The following is a 22,057-nucleotide window of genomic DNA, read 5'->3' on the forward strand; positions in this document are numbered from 1 at the left end:
CTGGATCAAGTCCCGCATCGGGCTCCCTGCTCGGCAGGGAGTCTGCTTCTCCCTCTGACCCTCCCCCCTCTCATGCTCTCTCTCTCAAATAAATAAATAAAATCTTTAAAATAAATAAATAAATAAATAAATAATTTGATTTCACTTATAAAAAATACATTTTCTCTAAGTATTTTCTGCATCAATATTCATCAGTTAGACTGAACTGTAGCTTTCCTGTTTTAATTTTGTCAGGCTTTGGAATTAAGATTATTCTCATTTTGTAAAATAAATTGGGAAGTTTTCTTTGTTCTCCATGCTTTGAAATAATTTAAACAGTATTATAATTATAGGTCTCTTAAAGGGTTAAAAGAATTCACTCACAGAATTATCTGACCTGAGTACTCTGTGATTAGCTCTCAGAACATTTTTTAAAAATTCCTTCTTGCTGTTGTCCACTTACGTGTTACATCTCTTCTTGATTCTTCAGTAATTTATAGTGTCCTAGAAAATTATTCATTTTGTTCAGGCTTTCAAATTTATTAACAGAAATGTACAAGTCTTTAAATTTCTTCCACATTTGTATGTCTGAGCTTAACTGCCTTCCTTTTTTTATTAGGATAGTTGGTAGTTTATCTCGTTGGACTTGTTGAAGAATTAGCACTTGGATTTACTTTTAAATTCTATTTTTCAGTTCTACTGGTTTTCTAAGCATTAATTTCTGTCCTTCTACAGTTCCCTTCTTTCTGTTTGGCTAAGGTTTTATGTTGTTGCTCTTTTTCATTCTTTTTTTTTTTTTAAGATTTTATTTATTTATTTGACAGAGAGACACAGTGAGAGAGGGAACACAAGCAGGGGGAGTGGGAGAGGGAGAAGCAGGCTTCCCACTGAGCAGGGAGCCCGATGTGGGGCTCGATCCCAGGACCCTGGGACCATGACCTGAGCCGAAGGCAGACGCTTAACAACTGAGCCACCTAGGCGCCCCTCTCTCTTTCATTCTGAACTTGAGTACTTTATTCATTTATTTTCTGGAATAGGTATTTTGAAATGTAAAATTCTTTTCCATGTGGCTTTTAACTACATACCTTTTCCAAGTTAAAACTGTCTTCAGTTCGACTGTCCTCTGAGTTGTCTGTGTTCTTCTCGTCATCCCCTTTATCTGCATTTGCAAATACAGAGGCCACTCGGACCACAGGCAAGGGCACATCCCGAGGGACAAACCTCACTGAGCTAATGGGCATGGTCCACAGTTTAATTTTCTTAAAAGATTTGGTTTTGGCAGAATACCGTGATTCGCAGACAAAAACATCCTCATCTCGAAAGTTTTCTGGGCATAATTTAAAGTATTCCTGGGAGACGTGAGAATAAGATTATTAGGTGAATTTTCTGAAAACCAGTCAACCAAAAAAACCAAAACTACACATCAATCAAGCAAACAAATGTTAACCTGTTAAGACTTTCTGACAGTTAAAAATAGTAAATGGTTAGCAATGTACAAGCATCTCCCTGCTACAGAAGGGCCTTATTAAATATAAATACTTAGCTTACCAACTGCCCTTTTGAAAATATATTAGCATTTCATACAGCTATAATGTTCCTAAAAGCTTTGGGCAGGGCTCAATGTACCTATACCACACAGATACACAAAAAGTATACTTGATTATCCTAAAAAGCACACTGACAATTTTTAATGATCTTTCAGAAAATGTCATCCTCAAAAATTAGCCTGGCAATATAAAAAAATTTACACTAACTGCATATAGCTATATAGTGTAGGCAGCAAATGGTGGTCTTTCATCATCATGATCAGATTAATTTCCTCCCAAATCTTTATCCAATGCCATATAGACACAGCTTAAAAAAAAAAAAAAATCAAGGTTTAAAACAGAGTGCTTAATTTATAAATACCATTTTTTTGTGTTTGTAAATTTTATTTTCATGGAATGATTTGTACTTTGGAGCCTAATGAGTTTCTTACCTTGACAAACATGACCACACATTTTCCTAGAATTTTACTAACGGGAACTTTATTGTAATAGTCACTCTTAAAAACTTCTTTTTCTAGAAATTTCCGTGTAGCCAGATGGAATGTTTCATTTGGCCGATAAAACCAACAGCCATACAACCATTTTTCACCTCAAAAACAAAAAGGGAGAGAGAGGGGAAATTACCATTAACAGAAATCACACATTCTTTGCAAAATGAGCAAATTCTCCATCCAGTCTGCCATGGCCTGAACCTAACAATGTGCTTTTTAGGCCACAGTTTCTTAAAATAGTTATCTTAGAAGAAATGATACTTTAAAGTAATGAAGTATAATGAGGCCTAAAAAATGCTACTTTCCCCCTCATATTAAAAAATGTATAATATATAGGATGAAGAAGGTGATGAGACCTGCCCTAGTCTGCTGGGCCCAGGACACACTTAAGACTGTGTGCTTATGCTAAGGACAGAGCATCTAAAGCATATCAAGGATGCATTTAGCACTCAGGCAAAGGGATACAAAGGTACTTCATGAGGAGCAGCTGAGGGAACTGGACTGCCTGGATCACATTTCTGTCTGCTCCTGCTTCATTAACTCCTATTTGTTCTCCATGTCTTAAGTGAAAGGCAACTGCTCTAGGACGCCTTTTTGAAATCAAATTCTAAGCCAAGGCACATGTCACACTATAATAATTTCCTTTGTATTTGTGGTTTGTACCAGACTGGTTTTGCTAGGGGCAAAACACGAGCCTTTAGTTCTTGTGAGGCTCTGCCATCCTCCAGTTTGGCTTACTGTGTGTTTTAAAGAAACAGCAGTTGAGTGAATGAATCTCAACCTCACTTCAGGAAGTTGCGTTTCCTTTGACTCAAGTGTGCCACTCATGGGCCCAAGAGTACTAGATCCTATTTTTTCATATAGTGGGTGCTAAATTCTATTTACCGATACACTGTAGAATGACTATTGATGCAAGGCATAACATGTCTGAGTTACAATTTTCTTCCCTGAGGACCAAGGAGAAGTAAAATAGTCCCAGCTCACCAATCTGCCCTTTGATTTAAAACATACTTACCAGCAGAATCTTCCCACAGTCTTTCAATGCAGACGATGTGTGGCTGCAGGCTGGCCTCTGAGGGCTCCACATAGACGTAGTCTCCAACATGGTACATGCTGTTCTTAAAGCTGCAGTCCTGGCTGTACGTGCGGTGTAAGCCGGAGAGGCCTGCGGTGCCTGAGGAGTCTTCGCTCTTTTCAGCTTCTTCGGTGAAGACAAAAAGGTTCCCATTAATGGAATGTGGGAATCAGATGCAGGATTCAAACAACACATACTAATACATCTCATTCTTTCCTAGACCTTCAAGGGCAGGATTCAGGACAAACAGTATGATATCTGTATTCCCAAGAGCCTCTACTCAAACTTGCCTTTTTTGAGTTACAACCAACTGCCCTTAATTTAAGTAAATGCATAAATAGACAAATGATCTACACAATAAAAATAACCATCTCAATAATATATGCTCAGTGTAGTCGTTCTGGATGATAAAGAAAGGTATAAAGAAAACAGGTCACCTGTAAATCATGCAATCCTGGAAATGATCTCATATGTACTTCCTTTCCATCTTAATGCCTCTGAAATTTCTCCCCCCTAACAGTTATTATATGGGTATGTCAAATGGAATCTTAGAATTGAAAAAATATGGAATATGTGTATCAAACAATATAATGTAAACTATATATGTTTACACTGAAGATACACTGAACAGGGGCGCCTGGCTGGCTCAGTCAGAAGAGCATACGACTCTTGATCTTGGGGTTGGGAGTTAGAGCCCCAGGTTGGGGATAGAGATTATTTAAAATAAATAAGTAAATAATAATAATAATATACACTGAACAGTTTCTGAGATTAATGCTTTTTCAACAAGACTTATTTTTGCTAAATAATACTTTTTGATGGCTACTATGCAAGCCATCTTTTGCAGATACCATAGGATTTTTTTTAGATTTTATTTTTGAGTAATCTCTCCACTAAACGTGGGGCTTGGACTCACAACCCCAAGATCAAGAGTTGCACATTCCACCAACTGAGCTGGCCAGGTGCCCCAGGGTTTTGTGTTTTTGAGGATAAAGCTTTGCCCACCTTTCCAATTATTTCCTTATGATAATTTTCTATAAATGCAACAGCTAGAAATAAGCATTTTATATTTTTTAAAAAAGATTTATTTATTTGAGCGAGATAGACCTAGAGAGAGAGCGAGAGAGAGCACCAAGCAGGGGGGAGGAGCAGGCTTCCCGCTGAGCAGGGAGCTTGACATGGGGCTCAATCCCAGGATCCCGGGATCATGACCTGAGCCACAGACAGACCTTAACCGACTGAGCCACCTACGGGCCCCACATCATTTTTTAAGTTTTGCCAAGTTTGGTGGAAAATGTCAGCTAGTATTTGATTAGCCAAATAAATCCCTATAAGATATCAAGAGATTCAGAAGGTTCTTGAGATCATATACCAGCAGGAACACGGTCAACTGAATGGAAAGAGATAGAGAAAGTACAAAATCAGAGTGTTAGCTAAACCCCCCAAATTCTAGACAGGAAACAGGCTGCTAAAACTACTCAGCTGCAAACATCTGCTACCTTTCATGAAAAAGGGTGATGTAGAGGGCAGAGTGCTGAGCCACAGAGGACTATTTCTGGGACTCGGAACCTAATGACTCTGCCCAGCTGGATTTCAAGATTGCTTGGAACTCAAATGACCCCTTCCCTCTCCATTTCTCCCTTTCTGAAGGAGAATGTCTCTCATCCCACTCTTGTGTTGTCGCTATATTGTAGGAGCAAAGAACTTGTTTTTTAGTTTCACAGGTCCACAGATGGAGAGGAATTATGTCCCAGGAGGGATCATACCCAGAGCCCCACCCATATACACCCATTTAAATGATTTACATAATAAGATTTAGGACTTTTGAGCTCATAAAGCTGACATATTTAGATGAGATTTTGATACCTGCTAGAGAGGTGTTCCTGCAACAAACACCTAAAAAACAGGGAAGCGACTTTGGAATTGGGCAAGAACAGAGACTGGAAGAATTTTTTTTTCCTTTGGAAACAACAAACTTTCTAAGAATTTTAAGAAGAGAAAAAGCCTCCATTGCTTTGAACAGACTATGGCAGAGAAACGGACATTAAGGACTTGGCAGGAGAAGGCACAGGTGCAAATGAAGAAAATGTTACTGGAAAGGAGATCCTCGTTATATAGTGGCAGAAAGCTCAGCAGAACTGTGCCCTGCAATCACTTGGATTCTGGGCCTCTTGGGTTGATCTCTTGGTTATCTTTCTACTTCTTTGTTGTTCTACTGCCTTGGAGATTTCTTCTTCATCTTCTAATCCTTGTCTAAATGTTTCCTTTCTGCCATCATTAAAAATTTTTTAAACTGAATCAATTTGACATAAAACAATGGGTCAACTTAAGTTATACAACCAGTTACTTTGATACATTTATATCTGTTGCCACTGTAGTGATATTTATCACAGCACTTACTCATGTAAGATACTGTGGTCTATCTTCATTCTAGTGTGCTTTAGCGCTCCATGGCTATTTACTACTCCTTACAAGTTTGTACCATTAAACACCATCCTCTTTTCGCTCCCACCCCCCTCTGCTATCATTGTTTTTAAACAGTTTCATTGAGATATGATTCCCACACCATACAATTCCCCTATTTAAGGTGTACAATTCAGTTTCTTGGTATGTTACTAATTTTTAAAAAATGGTAATACACTACATAAAATTTGCCATTTTTGGACCATTTTTAAGTAGATAATTCAGTGGCATTAATTACACTCATAATATTGTGCAATCATAACCACTATCTATTTACAAAACTTTTTCTTTATTTCAAACAGAAGCTCTGTACCTGTTAAGTACTAACTCATCTCTCCTCCCCATCAGGCCCTAGTAACCTCTATTCTACTTTCTGTCTCTGAATTTGCTACTCTGGGTCCCTCATATAAGTGGAACCATACAATATTTGTCCTTTCCTGTGTGGCTATTTCAGTTAGCGTGTTTTCAAGGTTCATCCATGTTGTAGCATGCATCACAACTTCATTACTTTTTATGGGTGAATAACACTCCACTGGGTGCATATACTACATTTTGTTTATTCATTAGTTAATGGGCACTTTTCTGAAGAAATGGGATTTTTTTTTTTTAAGTCATGTTATCTTCTCCCTGACAACCTCATTTAGGTAGTAACAGCACGGGAGCTATTTTAAAGATTTACAGCAGTTGAGGAAGGCTTAGGCCACTGCTGAGAGCAGCACTGCTTAAAAAGCTACTGAGCGCACTTGGGAGCCGGGGGTTTGGGGCCTGGCGTAAGCTGGTCCATGTCTGGTAAACTTTACTTACAAAAGAACACTGGAAATGACTGACTTACACAAAATTCCCTGCATCCTTCTTTTTTCTTTTGCAAGCCCATTTGGGGGCAAAATAGAAAATAAAATAATGTGTACATGTGTGTATGTGTGTGCTTTGAGTGGAGGACACTGATTATACCATGTCCATTTATGTGGGGAAATCAAATTCAGGAAACATTTTAGGAGCTTCTTTTGTTCTAGGTAATTATTACTCTAGATCTGAAAAGTGAAAAGAGAAATTCTTTATAAGAAATGGTTTTGCCCTATGTTGGATCAACAACACCCAGGCCTGTCAGACACAGACGGACCACGAGGAGGAAGTTCTATTTGTGTCTCACCACGGTCTGTCTCGGCCACACATATGCAGGCGCGCAGGCGCAGCCGTGGGTGAGTGAGGCCCTCTCTCTAGCACAGTGGCTTCCAGGAATTAAGGACACATCTCTGAGTACCGTCAAATGCCAATGGGCAATCTAAATCTGGCACTGGCTCCTCTTCAAAGGAGCACCGCCGGAAAACTAGAAGGAAAAATACTTACAATGAAAGACATACCTCTATGAAAATGGCTTCAAACTATGAAAAAAAAAGTCTAAAAACCACATCTTCCAAGAAATCCAGGAACAGTCCAATTCTACTTTGTAAACAAGTAAGCAAGCAAGCAAACAAACCAGCGTGTGAAAGAAAACTGGTTAATCTGGGAAGTGTTCCACAGAGAAACATTAAGCCCTTAAAGTCTGTATGAACCATCCTAAGCAAGCTCATTGGTGCTGTTAAATTTGCTGCATTCTACTTCCTAAAATCTGACATTACAGTATTTTCAGGTGTCACTACTTCTGGTCCACCAAAGTGGTCCAGGATCCAGATGTTGGTTAAACTCAACTTAGCAAAGAACCAATTATGGCTGGAAGGCCAGGTTTTCATCTCAGGGTGCTGGATGAGCAGTGAATGCCTGGCAAAGTCCATTTCCATTTCATTCACATTAGTAACAGTTCCTGACAGTATTATGTGAGCAGAGAGGGGACTTTGGGGATCAAATACATGCTTCCTGCAGAAGTTAGTCTATGCCAAACACATGGTCAGCGTAGCATGTAGATTCTCCTGAGGGTTGCCTACCAACTGCTGCAGTGGGCTCAGGCAGAAGTAGGGCCCGCTGCTGCCCATGCCCGGGGGCCCATCGCCGAGCGAGAAGACATCAGCAAAGGCCTAGCCATGCGCCGCCTCCTCTCTGGAGAGTGTGGCCAGTGCACCCCAGTCACAGACAGATGTCACGAAGTGGGCCACGCGCTCCGCGTCTTCGTGGGGCAGTGGCGCAGCGGTGTCCCAGTCCCGGTGATCCTGGCCGCCCCAGCCCCACGCCGGTGCCACCAGCAGCGCCACTGGTGCCAGCGCTAACAGGCTGGCCATGACGGTGACTCCAGCGAGTCCAGAAATGATCAAGTTTCTTTTCTTTTTTTTTTTTTAAGATTTTATTTATTTGACAGAGCACAAGCAGAGGGATCATCAGGCCGAGGGAGAGGCAGAAGCAGGCTCCCCGCTGAGCAAGGAGCCTGATGTGGGACTCGATCCCAGGACCCTGGGATCACGACCCGAGCTGAAGGCAGACGCTTAACGACTGAGCCACCCAGGTGTCCCTGAAATGACCAAATTTCTAATAAAAGTTCCCACTGTCAAAATATTTCTAAATTCTGGCAAGGGACTCAAAGTAACATTTTTGCATTGATAAAATGAAAATAAAAATTTCCTCCTAGTCCTGTGGTTCAACCAAAATATCATCTACTCTGGACTGAGTCTGTAGGAGGAAAGCCATCCGGCAACATGACAGGGCAGAACCCTGATGCATTCACTGCTGAGAATGCTCCCCAGGTGCAGACAGGCCCCGCAGGTTTTATCTGCCAATAGTATTTCGACCTGGTGAGCTCCCACACTTGTGAGCTAACTGACCGTTCCTGAAATGCTAGGGCAACAGCTGTGTCACACAGCACTTCCAATTTGTAACAGTCTGATGACCAAACCGATGATGATAAAAGCATTTCTATCTCAACATGGCCATTGTGAAAAGAGTCAACATTTACAGACAGGATTCATCCCCACAGCAAGCTAGGAGAGCCAGAACTCGAACAGAGTATAACATGTCTTCTTGTTTAATAAAATGAAAAGAAACCAACCTCTTTTTTCTTCTTCTCGTTTTAGTTTATCTTCCTCTAGTTCTTTTGGCAATTTTTCCTTTTTCTCTTTCTCCACATCATTATGCAAATGCTTTGTGGTATAGCTGAGTGCTGGTGAAAGCAGGATCTCTCCATTTTTGCAGAGTTCATCACGAATTTTAATAAAAAACTGCTGCAGTTCTACCGCGTCCTCGTAGATTTCGGAATCTGTCCTATAAGGGCATCAAGAGCACCCATTGACATACAAGCTGCTTCTTTCACACACCTCAGTTATATGTTTAACTCTACCCACGCTTCCATAACACGTTAATGGATGTAATGGTACTTCGGTACAGCAGGGTATCTCCTTGAAAGTTTTAGAAGAGAATCTGAACTGTTACCTCAGCAAGCCTCATGCCCACCAGTTTCCTCTTCCTTAAGACTCACTCCTTGTACAGCTCATGTAAAAGAAAAGGCCTCATACGGTTTTCTGGGGAGAAACAAGGCTCAAGCATCCGTTGATTTTGGCATTTTTTGGGGGAGGGGGGCTGTCACAATCAAGGACTACACTGAGGCTCCACACCACGACACTTACTTGTATCTAATCCTTGGATTAATTTTTACTTTCTCTTAACCGAGGGACTAACATATTATATAAACTATTGACAAAAGATTTAGGCAGTATCCACTTTCTTCTTTTTGAATCTCTATCATACTTGCCTAGGCTGGTAGGCCCCAGCAAATATTTGACCCTAAACTGCAAAGTCATGAGGGCAACCATCCTATAACACTTATGGGCCTCAGAGTCAGTGTTCATGTTAGTTTCCCAGAAATGACTACATAATGCTGGGGAACCAGCAGAGGCAACATAGTGAAAGATGGGGGAAAAATGATCTGCCACACTGAAAGCTTTTTAAAGGCTCTTTCCTCATTTACAGAATGAGAGGACAGGACTGGGCAAAATCAGCCTCAGAATTCAGACTGGAAGAAATTCTTTTACTATCTCTAATCCACTGTGGTCTGAGGATGGCTTAAACATAATTCCATTAACTAGGAATACCAGGGTCTGAAAAATATTCACAAAGTAACCACAGACAAAGTCTTAGAGCAGTTATGGACACATTCTGGTCAGGGGGGAGTGGCAAGCCCAGTCAGTCACCTGCTGATACCCACCACTACAGCATCCCAAATTTTAGTGAAACCTCCAGAATGCTTCCCCCCATCAGCCAAAGTGAACTGGCAAACAATCTAAAAACACTGCCAATAACAACCTAAATGAATGTTTCTGGAAAGGTTTTAAAAATCTTTTCAGGTTACAGAAATGCTAATACTTACAGGAAAGCAATAAAAATAAAACTGGTCAAGGGAAGAAACTATTATTTTGATGCCTGTTTTCTGAACAGAGATGTCTTAAGACTGTTCACTTGACATTAAAATTCATTTTATAACAGCTTACAATTTTAAGTATAAAATTAGAAGTGAAAACGCACTTTTGGTAATCCCTGTTACAATGAAAGGGCAGATTCGTAATTCCATCAGGTCATGTTGTTTAGTAATGGAAGTGCTGTACACAGCCATTAAACATCTGACTTATCTTTCCTGTTTTATTTAAACAAAATAATATGAAGAATTCATTAATTAATCTGTGAGGCTCAGTGTTGCCTGCATGCATAAGAACAAAAACTCAAGATGGAAAAAGAAAATAACTCTTAATTCCCCTTAGCTGTTGGGTAATCTTTATAAGGCAGACATCCAGTAGAATGAAATAATTAAGAGCACAGGAAGCTCTTAGTGCTTCCCTTGTCCTTGTCTTCCCGAGGGTCCCCCTTCCTGTAAGGTAGTCCGAGAACTGATTTCAGGAATGCTGCCAGCAGATTAGGAAAGCCAGTGGCTAACTGGCATGAGTCAGTGCTGTGCTGTTACTGAATACTGCTGATGGACAAACCACTGTCCCCTGAATGAACTTTTCTATGCCTCACTTTTCAGACTCCTATTCAGGGTGTAAGGTCCTAGGCGATGTTGAGTGGCAGTGGTGGATAGGGGTGAATGTGAAGAGGCATGAACACTGTTAAAGATCAAAATAGGAACCTAGTGCCTATGGACTTCATTAAATTCATGAACTTAGTATTTTTGAGATATCTACCCTCATTACTGACAAAACGGATAAAACGATGGTTTATCATTCACTAAACTGATGCATGTCCACCTCAGCAGCATGGGGTTATACTTAAGTACCGTAAGCAGTCATAATACAACCTTCATTCACAAAGATAAAAAATGGCTTCCCTTAGTTTTACAAGGCTCTGGGCACAAGAGTGAAACTCATCACTGCCTCATGTAAATAAATGCATCAAGACTCTACCTTCTGGGCTTCAAAAGCAAATCAGGTCAACAATGGAAAAATGAAAAGAGCTCATTTCCTACAGATACAAATCTGCTTATTTCCTAAAACAGACACATCATCTATATAAGATAGACAAAGTTGCTAATGATCTAAGAGACAAATGCACTTTTGGAAGACTCACAGAACTAACCCCAAGATGTAATGGGGGCGGGGCAGAGCTGGAGGAGAGAAGTGACTTTAGACTTAAGGACTATTTAAGAAAGCTGAGAACAAAAATGAAGTCTAAGCTCCATGAAAGAGGATTCGTATGTCTTGTCCACTGGTATATCCCAAGTATCTAGAACATGCTTATCACTGATAGCCACTCAATTAACGTTTGTTGAATAAGTGAAAATAAAGAATGCAAATTTTGACTGCAAGATGTCTCCCCATCTTTCTCTTCATTTCTAGCTCTGCTGTTGAACATTAAGGCCATTTCCTAAATGTGTCACTCAGGCGCCTCTCCAATCTGACCCCAACCCCACCATCTCTTGAACACACCACATTCATTTCCTAACCCCGTGCCTTCACTCAAACCACTTGCCTTATCTACATCCCACCCATTCTCCCATTCGCCCCGATACCTCAGGTCTTTTCAGAACTCTAGCACAGAGTTCCTACTCCTCCATCTTTACTACATATCAAGTTGTTGTGTTGTCTCACACCTGGAATTATCTTTCCCTAAGCACAGGTCCTAACCCAACTGTCGGACTTGGAGCTCTTAGACCACCGAGCACAAGCCTGATCATCTACGGCTAGGCTCCGTGACTAGTGTCTTGGTGCCTGGCTCTGCAGTGGGGGAACAAGAAGGGCAGCCCCACTTACTAGCTGTATGACTTTAGGCAACTTACTTCTGTCTGTGCACTTCTTCAAATGCAAAGTGGGAAGATTATCACCTAGAAAATGGCTATTATAAGAGTTAGAGATTATCTAGATAAAGTGTTTCGCATGGTGCTTTACAAAGAGCAGGTGCTTAATAGGAACAGCAAACATTACTACTAATTTTTCTTTAAAGATCCAGAGCAAATGCAGGCTTCACCAGATTCCCCAGCTGGAATTACTCTACACCCACTGCCTAAAAGTCTTCTTTCCGCATGGTAGACTGTGAGCTCCAGGAAGGTAGGGTCTGTATCTTTAACTTTTTATATTTCCCCAAGTGACTCTAACAGCACACAGAAGACACACTGTAACTGCTAAACTGAAATTGTTTTAAGTCAATTATACCATTCTTGTGTGGCGAAGATATAACACAGATCAGAATTAAAAGGGAATTCAAGTTTGATGGAAATTTAAATTTGATTGCTTCTTTTAGTACATTTACTATCTGCAAAAGGCACTTAAAAGTGAGAAATCTGAGATTAAAAAAAAAAAAGAAGAAGCCTTTTTAGGAACTGGAAATGGTGATCAAATTTAAATTGGCTAACCTCAGATCAATAACTTAAGAGCTATTTTAATTTATTCAAAGCATGCTTGGATTGAACTCAAAGTTTAAAAAAAAAAAATCACATTACTATTTCTAATTATAAGCATTTCATCCTTTAAAAAAACATGTTCTGTAAAAGACTATAAGAGTTTATGCTTTTCAACAGATCTTCAAATTTGTCCTGTATTCCTTCTCACTGGCCCTGATCTAGATGATGCACTAGTGTGTCTGCTCTCCCCCACAGCATATGCTTGCTCTCTAGATGTTGTGGCAAGTAAGAACTCAAAACAGCACCCCACCAACTGTAACCATGTACCTAAGCTGAAACAGTATATCAAAGCAGAATTTTCTTCTGTTTTGCATTAACTATCACACCTCCTCAAAAAGAAATAACTTTGAAAACCTACCGATTCATCCTTCTTGCCCTTTCCAAGACTTCAAACATATGCTCTTGAAATAAATCGAGCCGCCGGTAGCGATTATTTTCAACATTCTTTCTAATTATGTCAAATGTAAGAGGAGGTTTGTTTGGGAAGCTGGGATCCACAGCAGGAATTTCTGCTAAGGAATCACTGTAGCATCTTCCTTCATCATCCTGATGACTCATGACTGACACAAAAAGATTGTGAATAAGTTCTTGAATCAGCAGGGTCACATTTGGGACATGAGAGTCCTCATCTCCCTCCAGGTCTCTCCGAGTTTCAAGCAGGACCTTGTGCAGGACAAGGGCATCTTTGTAGATCAAAGACTCAGGCTCATTGTATGTACAGGCATTGTTAAACATCATGACGAAGTCCTCAACCATGGAGTCTATATCTTGGTATTTGTTGGCCATCATATGACTTCGAATTTTTTCCATGTCCATGGGCTTTTTAATGGTCAGATAGTAGTCAGGCAGCTCGGATCTAGACGGAAGCCTCAGAAATATGGCACTGAGGCGGCGACCCCTCTTATCAGTATAGTTCTTTACAGCTTCATAGACTTCATTTAGTTTCTGCTGCATTGGAGTCATGTATTTTGATTTTTTAGGAGAAATTCCACTCTTCCTACCTAAAAGAAGAGATTTAATGTTAAATGAATAAAATGAAATAAATGAACCCAAATTTGTATACAGCTGGTAAAGCATAATCATAAGAAAGAGAGTACTCCAAGTGATTTGTAAAACAGTTTAATTAGCACTTCTCTAAGTGAAGTATATCTAGCTTATGGACAAAGAAAAAACTGGAAACAAATTTAAACTGTTTTCAGTAATCATATTTTTAGTGAGAGAGTAATAAGCATTATCATGTTGAGATAGTTGTGAAAAGTAGAATAAAGCAAATGAATAGTTATGTGACATTCTAATTCCATCACCTGTAACATCCTTGAGAACTGAGATTTTTTTAAAAAAGATTTTATTTATTGATCCAAGAGCGAGAGAGCGAGCACGAGTGGAGGGAGGGGCAGAGGGACAGGGAAAAGGAGACTCCCCGATGAACAGGGAGCCTGATGAGGGGCTCAATCCCAGGACCCTGAGATCATGACCCGAGCCGAAGGCAAATGCTTAACCGACTGAGCTACCCAGGTGCCCCGAGAACTGAGATTTTCATCACAGGAGAAAAAGAGATCCAGATGTTGAAACAGAACACTGAATAAAAATCTTGTAGCCGTAAATCTCAGTTAAGAGCATCAGTATGAACTTACGATGTATTTTATCTTTAAATATAATACAATCACACACAAAATTTCCTAGTTCTGTCCACTGAAAATCCTGGAAACAATGACCAATCCAGTAGCGGTATAACCCCACATAGTTTGACTATATTGGTCATAATTCTGAAATACAGATTTCAAATACTAACACCAGTAGCTCCTTAGCAAATGGCTGACTCGCAGTTGGCACAAGATGAGCCTCATGTATCTTGAAACACAAGACAGTAAAGAATCTGTCAACGCCTTCTTACTGTGGTTATGTCAGTAGAACATAGCGGCCAGCCTAGGACAACAGGAGCATCAATAAGGACAACAACTGCAATGAGTTAAAACTCAGCAACACATCTAAATTTAGTAGTTCTTAATGATATATAAAAATGAACAAACGAACTGGGTAAATGTTGGAGGATACTGGTAAACCAATGCATTGCTTTGAAAACTGGCAAACAAAGGGGGGTAAGAATCTATCTTTTATCCTTTCAAAAAAACCCAAAACAAGACAAACAAGCAAAAATTGTACTACTGGGTAACCAAATATTGGATGAGGCAAAGTTTCTCTATACAGAAGTATTCCAGTTGGTAAATGAGCAAGGAATGATAAAATCAGACTACTGTTATTTTATACCTCTTTAATGAATTAATGGAGTCCGCATCAATCGCTGTTAACATGTGGGAGAAACGACAGCTGTTACAGGGCCACCCAATGGAAGACCATTCATCACCTCTGAAGTTGGATTTTGTGCCAAAAGGAGGGGATGAGGATTAAATCTAATTTAAATCTGATCAAGGCTCTTGCTCCAACTACCAATTTAGAGGAAACACCAAGGACATTAGAACATGTAAACTATAGCAAAGGGATGCAATTGGCAAAGCCCAGACTGTGGGAAGCTACAGGACAGCCCCAATTTCTTCAACAAATAAACTGCAAAGGAAAAAAAAGAAAGATGAGAGGGGGATTTATAGATTAAAAGAAGTATCAATCAAGTGCGGTATGTGGACCTTATTTAGATTCTACCTCAACCAGACATTGCTCCAAGATGTGATGCAATGCAAGTATAGAAAACCTATTATGTTATGAAGCAAGCATCCTTGCCGGGCTGATAATGAATCTAATCAAGCCTCTGGAGTAAATTTCCATTTTTTAAGAAATGAGAAGAATAAAGGGAAAAGTTAGCTGATATCACAAGAAAGTGAACTGATTAATCCAAAATTTGAAACTGTACAAGAAAGTGATCTGGTTTCTGAAGAGTAAGTGGCATGAGGATTAAAAAAGGAGGGGCTTGCTCTAGACTGTGAACAGAGGGCATAACAATCAAATATAAAGAATTTAATTAGGTCCTGATTTGAAGAAACCAAATGTAAAAATGCATTTGTGAGATAAGCAGTAAAATTTGAAAATCTGTCAGGTATTAGATAAAACTAAGAAACTGCTAATTTTGTTAGGTGCAATAATGATTCCATGGTTATTTAAGAAAATATCTGCATATTTAGAGATGCACACTCAACTATGTAGAAATGAAATGACATGACTGAATTTTCTTTAAAATAATTTAGAACAAAAAGAGAGAGAAAAGTGGATATGGGAAGTAAGCATGGCACAATCTTGAGAAATGCTGAGTAACTGGTACATACAGGGCTTTGCTGTACCATTCTTCATATATGTTTGAAACGTTTCATAACACAAAATAGAGAAATGAAAAGGAAATCAACATTACACATTAAAATTTCCTTTCCCTAAACTTTAAAAAATATGTGTATTTATACATAGTTACTGTTAATTATCTATCATTTCCTAACTCAACTTACAAAATCACTTGTTTTTTAAAATCTTTTTAAATTTATTTTTCAATTTTTTAAAAAGATATATTTATTTCAGAGAGAGCATAGGCAAGTGGGGGGAGGGACAGAGGGAGAGAATCTCAAGCAGACACCCCCTCCCCCGCCCTCCGCTGAGCACAGAGCCCAAGGAAGCATGATTCCAGGACCGTAAGATTATGACTTGAGCTGCAACCAACAGTCAGATGCTCAACCGACTGAACCATCCAGGCGCCCCTTAAATTTATTTTTTCAAAGTAATCTCTACACCCCATGTGGGGCTTGAACTCACAACCCCAAGATCAGGAGTTGCATGCTCCATTGACTGAGCCAGTCAGGCACCCCCTGGAATTAATTCTATTTTTAAAAGGCACTGTGTCCCTAAAAAGTAGAATAAAAGATTAACATTTCTGCAAACCTTCTGCATGCTTTTACAATTCTAAGAAGGGATAAATGCCTTAATGAGAAGGAATCATCACTTAGCAATAAATCATACCCCAAACTATTATAATATTCAGTTTATAGTCAATTCATATTAAAAAAAAGGCAGGGTCTGTTTGTTTTCCCCCTTTCAGCAAATATAGTTCCAAAGAATATATAACAATACCATTGTAATTTGCTTGGTATTTATTTTATTTATATATTTTAAATAAGGCAGAAACCTCTTATTTAGTTCAATACTTTTTGGGATTCACTTTTAATTCTAGTACTCAGCAAACAAACATACAAAAACCCGAACCTGCCGCTACACTCTTACAGGCATAATATATAGAAAAAATATCTATTCTTACTACTTAATATTTACAAAATGTCCACAGCATTTAGAGAGTAAACAAAACCTCTGACTTTATAATCTATTCCCCACATGCTTTCCACAGTTTAACTACTTAAAATACAGAGAGTGCTTGAGAGAAGGAAAAAACTCTCTGCTAGAGTGTGAGTTCAAACATATTCACCACTTAGTTAGATATTATTTCAGTGAATTAGTACTCTATCCTTGACAGACTAAACTGAGTAACAAGTGTGAGGCTGCCTTACTCAGCTTGAGTTTGGGAGAAGCCACATCGTCATCATCAGGCAGCGGGCCCAGCTCTTTCCTTTTATCCTTGAGTAACTTCTCCAGGATGTGCGCGTCGTTGTACACCTATATTCCATAAATATATTTAAAATTATTTTCTAAAAAACGTTCTATTGAAGTAGAACATGCATCTATAAAGAGGTTTTAAAAACACACATTAGCATAGTTGGGAACTAAAGACATAAAGCTTGGTATCACTAGAGAGCAACCAAATCGCATCTCTGCAGGGTGGGCCTCATCCTCAAATGGTTTGTTGTTTAAGCTTTCCAGGTGATTCTAATGTGCAGACATGCATGCTAAAGTTGGAGAACTACTGCAGCAGAATCACTGCAAGTTTTTACAGAAGTTCTAAAACATAATTACATGTGTTGCTTTCTTCATATATCTCTCTTCCACTGGACCCTCAAGGTAGCAATCTTAGCTCAATAGGAAATAAAAAGTATATGATAGTTGGACAGCAATACCTCAAATATTGTTAAATGGGATTTAATATCAGTCTGAATTCACAATCTGGCCTCTGATCTGTGAAAAGCAACAATCCCTGCTTAGGATCTCTCTCTGAAGACGGAGCCAAGGGTAGTAATACGTAGCCAAGAACAAGGTTACTCACCTAATGGCCCGTATAGCTACACCCCACTATGATAGAGGGCTTGATCACAAGTACCCTCAGTGCCTACTTTACTTTGTAATAGCAAGAAGAAAGGAAATACATGATATTGAAGTTATTTTATTTCTGGAAGATTTAAAGTAGATAAAGCAAACTCGAAAAGGTATATGCACCCTCATCCATGTTCACTGTAGCATTACTTACCATAAAAAAGATAGGGAAGCAACGTAAGTGTCCATCAATAGATGAATGGATAAACACACACACACACACACACACACAAGAATATTATTTAGCCATAAAAAAAGAATGAAATCTTGCCATTTGTGACAATACGGATGGACCATGAGGGCATTATGTTAGTTGAAATAAGTCAGAGAAAGACATACTATATCATCTCACGTATATGTATATTCTGAAAAACCAAAACCAAAACCAAAAAACCCAAGCTCACAGATAGAGAACAGCTCAGTGGTTGCCAGATGTAGAGGGTAGGGAACGGATGAAACGGATGAAGGGGGTCAAAAAGCACAAACTTCTAGATATAAAATAAGTAAGTCACAAGGATATAGTGTACAGCATGGTGACTATACTTATTAATACTGTACTGCATATTTGAAAGTTGCTAAGAGAGTAGATCTTAAAAGTTTCATCACAAGAAAAAAAATTTTGTAACTATGCATAGTGACAGATGTTAACTAGACTTATTGTCATCACAGTGCAATATGTATAAATATCAAATCATTATGTTGTACACTTGAAACTAATGTTACACGTCAATTATACTTCAATAAAAAAATAGATACAGAATATGAAACAGAAGAAATATCAAAGAAGGAAGAATGTATTATAGCTACACTGATAAGGAACTGAAAATCAAGATACTTCATAACAAAATCAATTACTTAGAGGTGCCTTTCTGAGAACATCCTGATTCTTATATAATCATACCATTTTGTGGACTATCCCTGGAGAAGTATGGCTATTGCGCGTAGTAACAATGAGCAAAGATTTTACTGTCACTGGCTTTCATTTGGGTGCTACGTGCTCTGCGTATGCTCTCTTGTTTAAATCCTACAATGGCCCTATCAGTATCTCAAGGGCACAGATAGGGAGAATGAGGCTCAGAAGAAGATAAGTCACTCACACGGGAACTGGCAGAGCAGGATTCAAATACAGGATGTCAGCTTACAGAGAGTATGAACTTCTAACCTTTGCAATGGATTGCCATGTTAACAATTAAGAAAAGACAAAGCTAATCATTGAGAAGAGCAACCTAAGGGAGGGCCTCTAGATCCGGTCTCTCAAAATGCATTATGCTACCAGCACCCAAAAGAAAACGTGCCCACCCCAGGATTCCCACACATCCTTACCTGGGAGCCCTCCTCGTTGTAGTGCCTGGCGTTCCGGAACATCAGCTTCATGTCTTCTATCATTCCCTCTTCCCCTGCATACTTGTCATTGCGGATGTTATGTTCAATTATTTTCAAATCCATTGGCTCCAATATGATTTTATAATAGTCAGGATAGTCCTTTTTGGATGGTTTAACCATAAATAGATCACAAAGTCTTCTGCCTGAACCTGGCTCACGAGCTTCAAGAACAACATTGAATAAGATTTTCATTCGCTGCTTTCTTATGTTCTTTTTACTGTTGAGGGGGGAGGTAGAAAAGGGGAGAAATGAAAAGAGGTTCAGTTTTCTTCATACAGGGATGAACATGAAATGAAAAATTAATCATGTGGGAAGGTGCTTCATAATGATAATTTATTGATTACATATGCCACAAACACAGTAAACATGCTGGCAGCTATAAGCAAATATAGGAGAATTTCCAAATAGTTAAAACATAGTGACTCTGGCAGGAGCAGCCAATGAACACCAGACAAACCTGTTTAGAATATTTATGAAATGCAATGCTTGAAAACAAACTTCTCTAACACCCAAAGAAAATGAAATTCTGTTATCAGTTGAAATATGTTTTTTTTTTTTTAAGAACATAGCAAAAATGGAGTAAAATTACTGATTCCCTGTTACTAACAGTCCCCACTTCAAAAAACTAAAACCAAACACACAAAAAGAGAATGTGCCATCTCTTAAGACAACCACTCTGAACACCTGCATATCCTGGTTACCAGGAAAGAAAGGGAGGCTATCTGCAAGACTAGAGTCTCTACAGTGGGAATAAGTCTCTCTTGCATTTATCTTGTCTAGGTCAGTCCCTGCTTCCTCCAGCTCCATGGGCATTATTCCAACATCCCAACCTAGCTTAAGGAATAAATGCTCTGTGGTTCACCTGAGCTCTTGAATAATTTTCATCCTTGAATGTGAGTCCCTGTCTTGTTCTCCAAATTCTCCCAGTGAGATGTGACACTAAGCAACAGATGTGCGTGGTGTGGAACAAAGTCAAGGGACCACAGATTAGAATCCAAGTTAAAAAGGAGCCCAAGAGAACAGACAGGCTGTCTCCTATTTGTTGAGGAAAGTGGCTCAGAGAGGATAAATGACTTGCCAAGGTGAGTTGTCCAGTGAATTATTAGAAGAGATAATCTTCCAGCATGATTTCTGGCCCACTATTTGCATGTTTTCAGGACAATGATAAATTCTAACCAGACTCAAGCCAGCAGTCTCCAGATGAACACTCAGGTAGGTAATAAAAAGAAATGATTTATGACTTAATTTCTATTCAATAAACATTTATAATGTCATATAATGTAGTACTTAGAGATAAGTATTTTTTATGTTTCCTGTCTTATAAATGGAAGGAAGTTCATTTCTGAAGCAAACAATGTGGCTAAATGGGTCTCCTAGTCCAGGGACTCACTCTACTGCTGGATCATAAAGAGGCCAAAGGCCAGATATTTTCTCTCCAAAGTTCAAAATACGCTTTTTTTAAAAAAGAAACAAAACCCCAATAAAGAATTAATTAACAGACAAGAAATATCTTTAAGTCAAGCTTTTAAAATGTGTCAGAAATGCCTATCTTCCAAGCCTGATGGAGCTAAGACAGCCTGACAGTGGTCAGTTAGGAGGGAAAAAGGACCTCCGTTTCCTGTGCCTTCACTCAGACTGCTCATTTCCCTTGGGTAATCTTAAGTGGCTCCAGGATCATTTCTGTCATTTTCTCCTCTTAGTATTTTTGTGTCTCTATGTCAAGTAAGTAATTGTTAGATATGTTAGGAGAAGTTTCATTCAGTGGGAACGATTTCCCCAAAGAGGCATCTGGGTGCACTGGTGTGAGAGCAAGAGTCCTCTCAGTCCAGGACTCAGTAGGTGGATAATGGAAGGGGAACTTGGAACAGAGCTCCAAACCACAGAGCTCCACATGCAGGCAGAGATTAGAACACAGATGACGTTAACCTTCAAGAAGCCTCTAAAGAAAAATTTCCGAATCTGAATTTGACATCACAGAAATCTATGCTTAAAACTACTAAAGATAGTTAAGGTTTCTTTAGATCTCACTTGTGGGGGTCAAACTATAAAATGAAAACTCAGAAATCCCATTGTGAACCTGTGAGCTTAAAAAAATCTCTCCAATAATCAACTCAAAATGAAATCGCTCCTCAATCCAAGAATATCACACAGAACTATTCAAGGTTTCTTTCTTGGTCCAGGTAAGCTCTCTTCCCTTCCTAGTTCCAGTATATCACCCCCAATCATCACTGGACTTTTTTGTATGAAGCTACAAATACTCTACAAATCTGAGAGTGGGTCTAGGGTAAACCCAGTTTTGTTATTTTGTTGACATCTTTCCTGATCCTTACATTGCCTTTGACACTGAGAACTACTGGCCCATTAGTTTTAATCTGGCTTTCAGAAAAAAACTGAGTTAAATTTCAGACTCTTCTATAACAACTATATTAGCTTGGGTGGTTGGTGTATTTGCTCTATCTTTGTCCAATATGGATGCCGAACTTTATTATATCTGGGACTTTTGAAAGCAACTTCAAATACTTTCTGAAATGAGATAAGAATTACAAAAAGTCAGAAACCATATTCCCCTAATTGGTACTTTCTGTTTACTGTTTTCAATGTCACTTTGCTTTTCAGATTCTTCTTAGAACCCTTCTATGTATCTTACCTGTTCTCCTCCCCCACACCACTAACTGTAAGTAGTTTGTTTACTCCTCCCCATTTTGGAAAAAGTACATTAATCTCAGACCTTGTAACTGGCATACTCACTCTTCTTTTTTTAATCAGCACCTTTAAATATACTGAAGTAAAATATATTTTAAGGGAGTTCAAAACCAGGCCTGTTTATCTTTGTGCACTTATGGGTGCCACACTTAAGGGGACACCAATTCAGGTAATAGGCATTGTTATAATAAATATGCAGCTCTAGAATTTTATGGGAGATGGGCCATGAAGGGTTCTGTGCTAACAAAATCATTATATTACAGTGATTTTCCAACAAATGAAAGTGTCTTGAGAAATGGGTGCTTTTTCTAGCTTGCACAAAGGCTAGAAGCTACAAGAGGCTCTGTTCTGAATCTGATTTTCCAGGGCCAGCACTACCACCATTCTCCTGACTCCCAACCCAGCTTGAAACACG

At 39.1% G+C, this 22,057-nt stretch overlaps 1 protein-coding gene and 1 pseudogene across 24 annotated transcripts in view; both read right to left on the bottom strand.

Moving 5' to 3' along the window:
- Positions 1–22,057, bottom strand: part of PBRM1 (polybromo 1) — a 114,133-nt gene that overhangs the window by 38,017 nt on the left and 54,059 nt on the right. For 17 of the 24 annotated variants that reach the window (XM_081818944.1, XM_081819033.1, XM_081818986.1 and 14 more), the window contains 7 exons: positions 18,880–19,156; positions 16,860–16,965; positions 12,722–13,364; positions 8,530–8,741; positions 3,033–3,218; positions 1,958–2,115; positions 1,065–1,328 (listed from right to left, as the gene is read on the bottom strand). In XM_081818944.1, coding sequence (XP_081675070.1) covers positions 1,065–1,328; positions 1,958–2,115; positions 3,033–3,218; positions 8,530–8,741; positions 12,722–13,364; positions 16,860–16,965; positions 18,880–19,156 — 1,846 coding nt within the window. The remainder of the gene's footprint in view (positions 1–1,064; positions 1,329–1,957; positions 2,116–3,032; positions 3,219–8,529; positions 8,742–12,721; positions 13,365–16,859; positions 16,966–18,879; positions 19,157–22,057) is intronic. The other 7 variants (XM_081818992.1, XM_081819024.1, XM_081818980.1 and 4 more) reach the window with 1 other exon arrangement.
- On the bottom strand, positions 3,225–8,521 carry LOC145721402 (protein CREG1 pseudogene; annotated as a pseudogene).

Source organism: Leptonychotes weddellii, chromosome 1 (genome assembly GCF_054177405.1).
Source record: "Leptonychotes weddellii isolate Sample4059 chromosome 1, ASM5417740v2, whole genome shotgun sequence".
Classification (NCBI taxonomy): domain Eukaryota; kingdom Metazoa; phylum Chordata; class Mammalia; order Carnivora; family Phocidae; genus Leptonychotes; species Leptonychotes weddellii.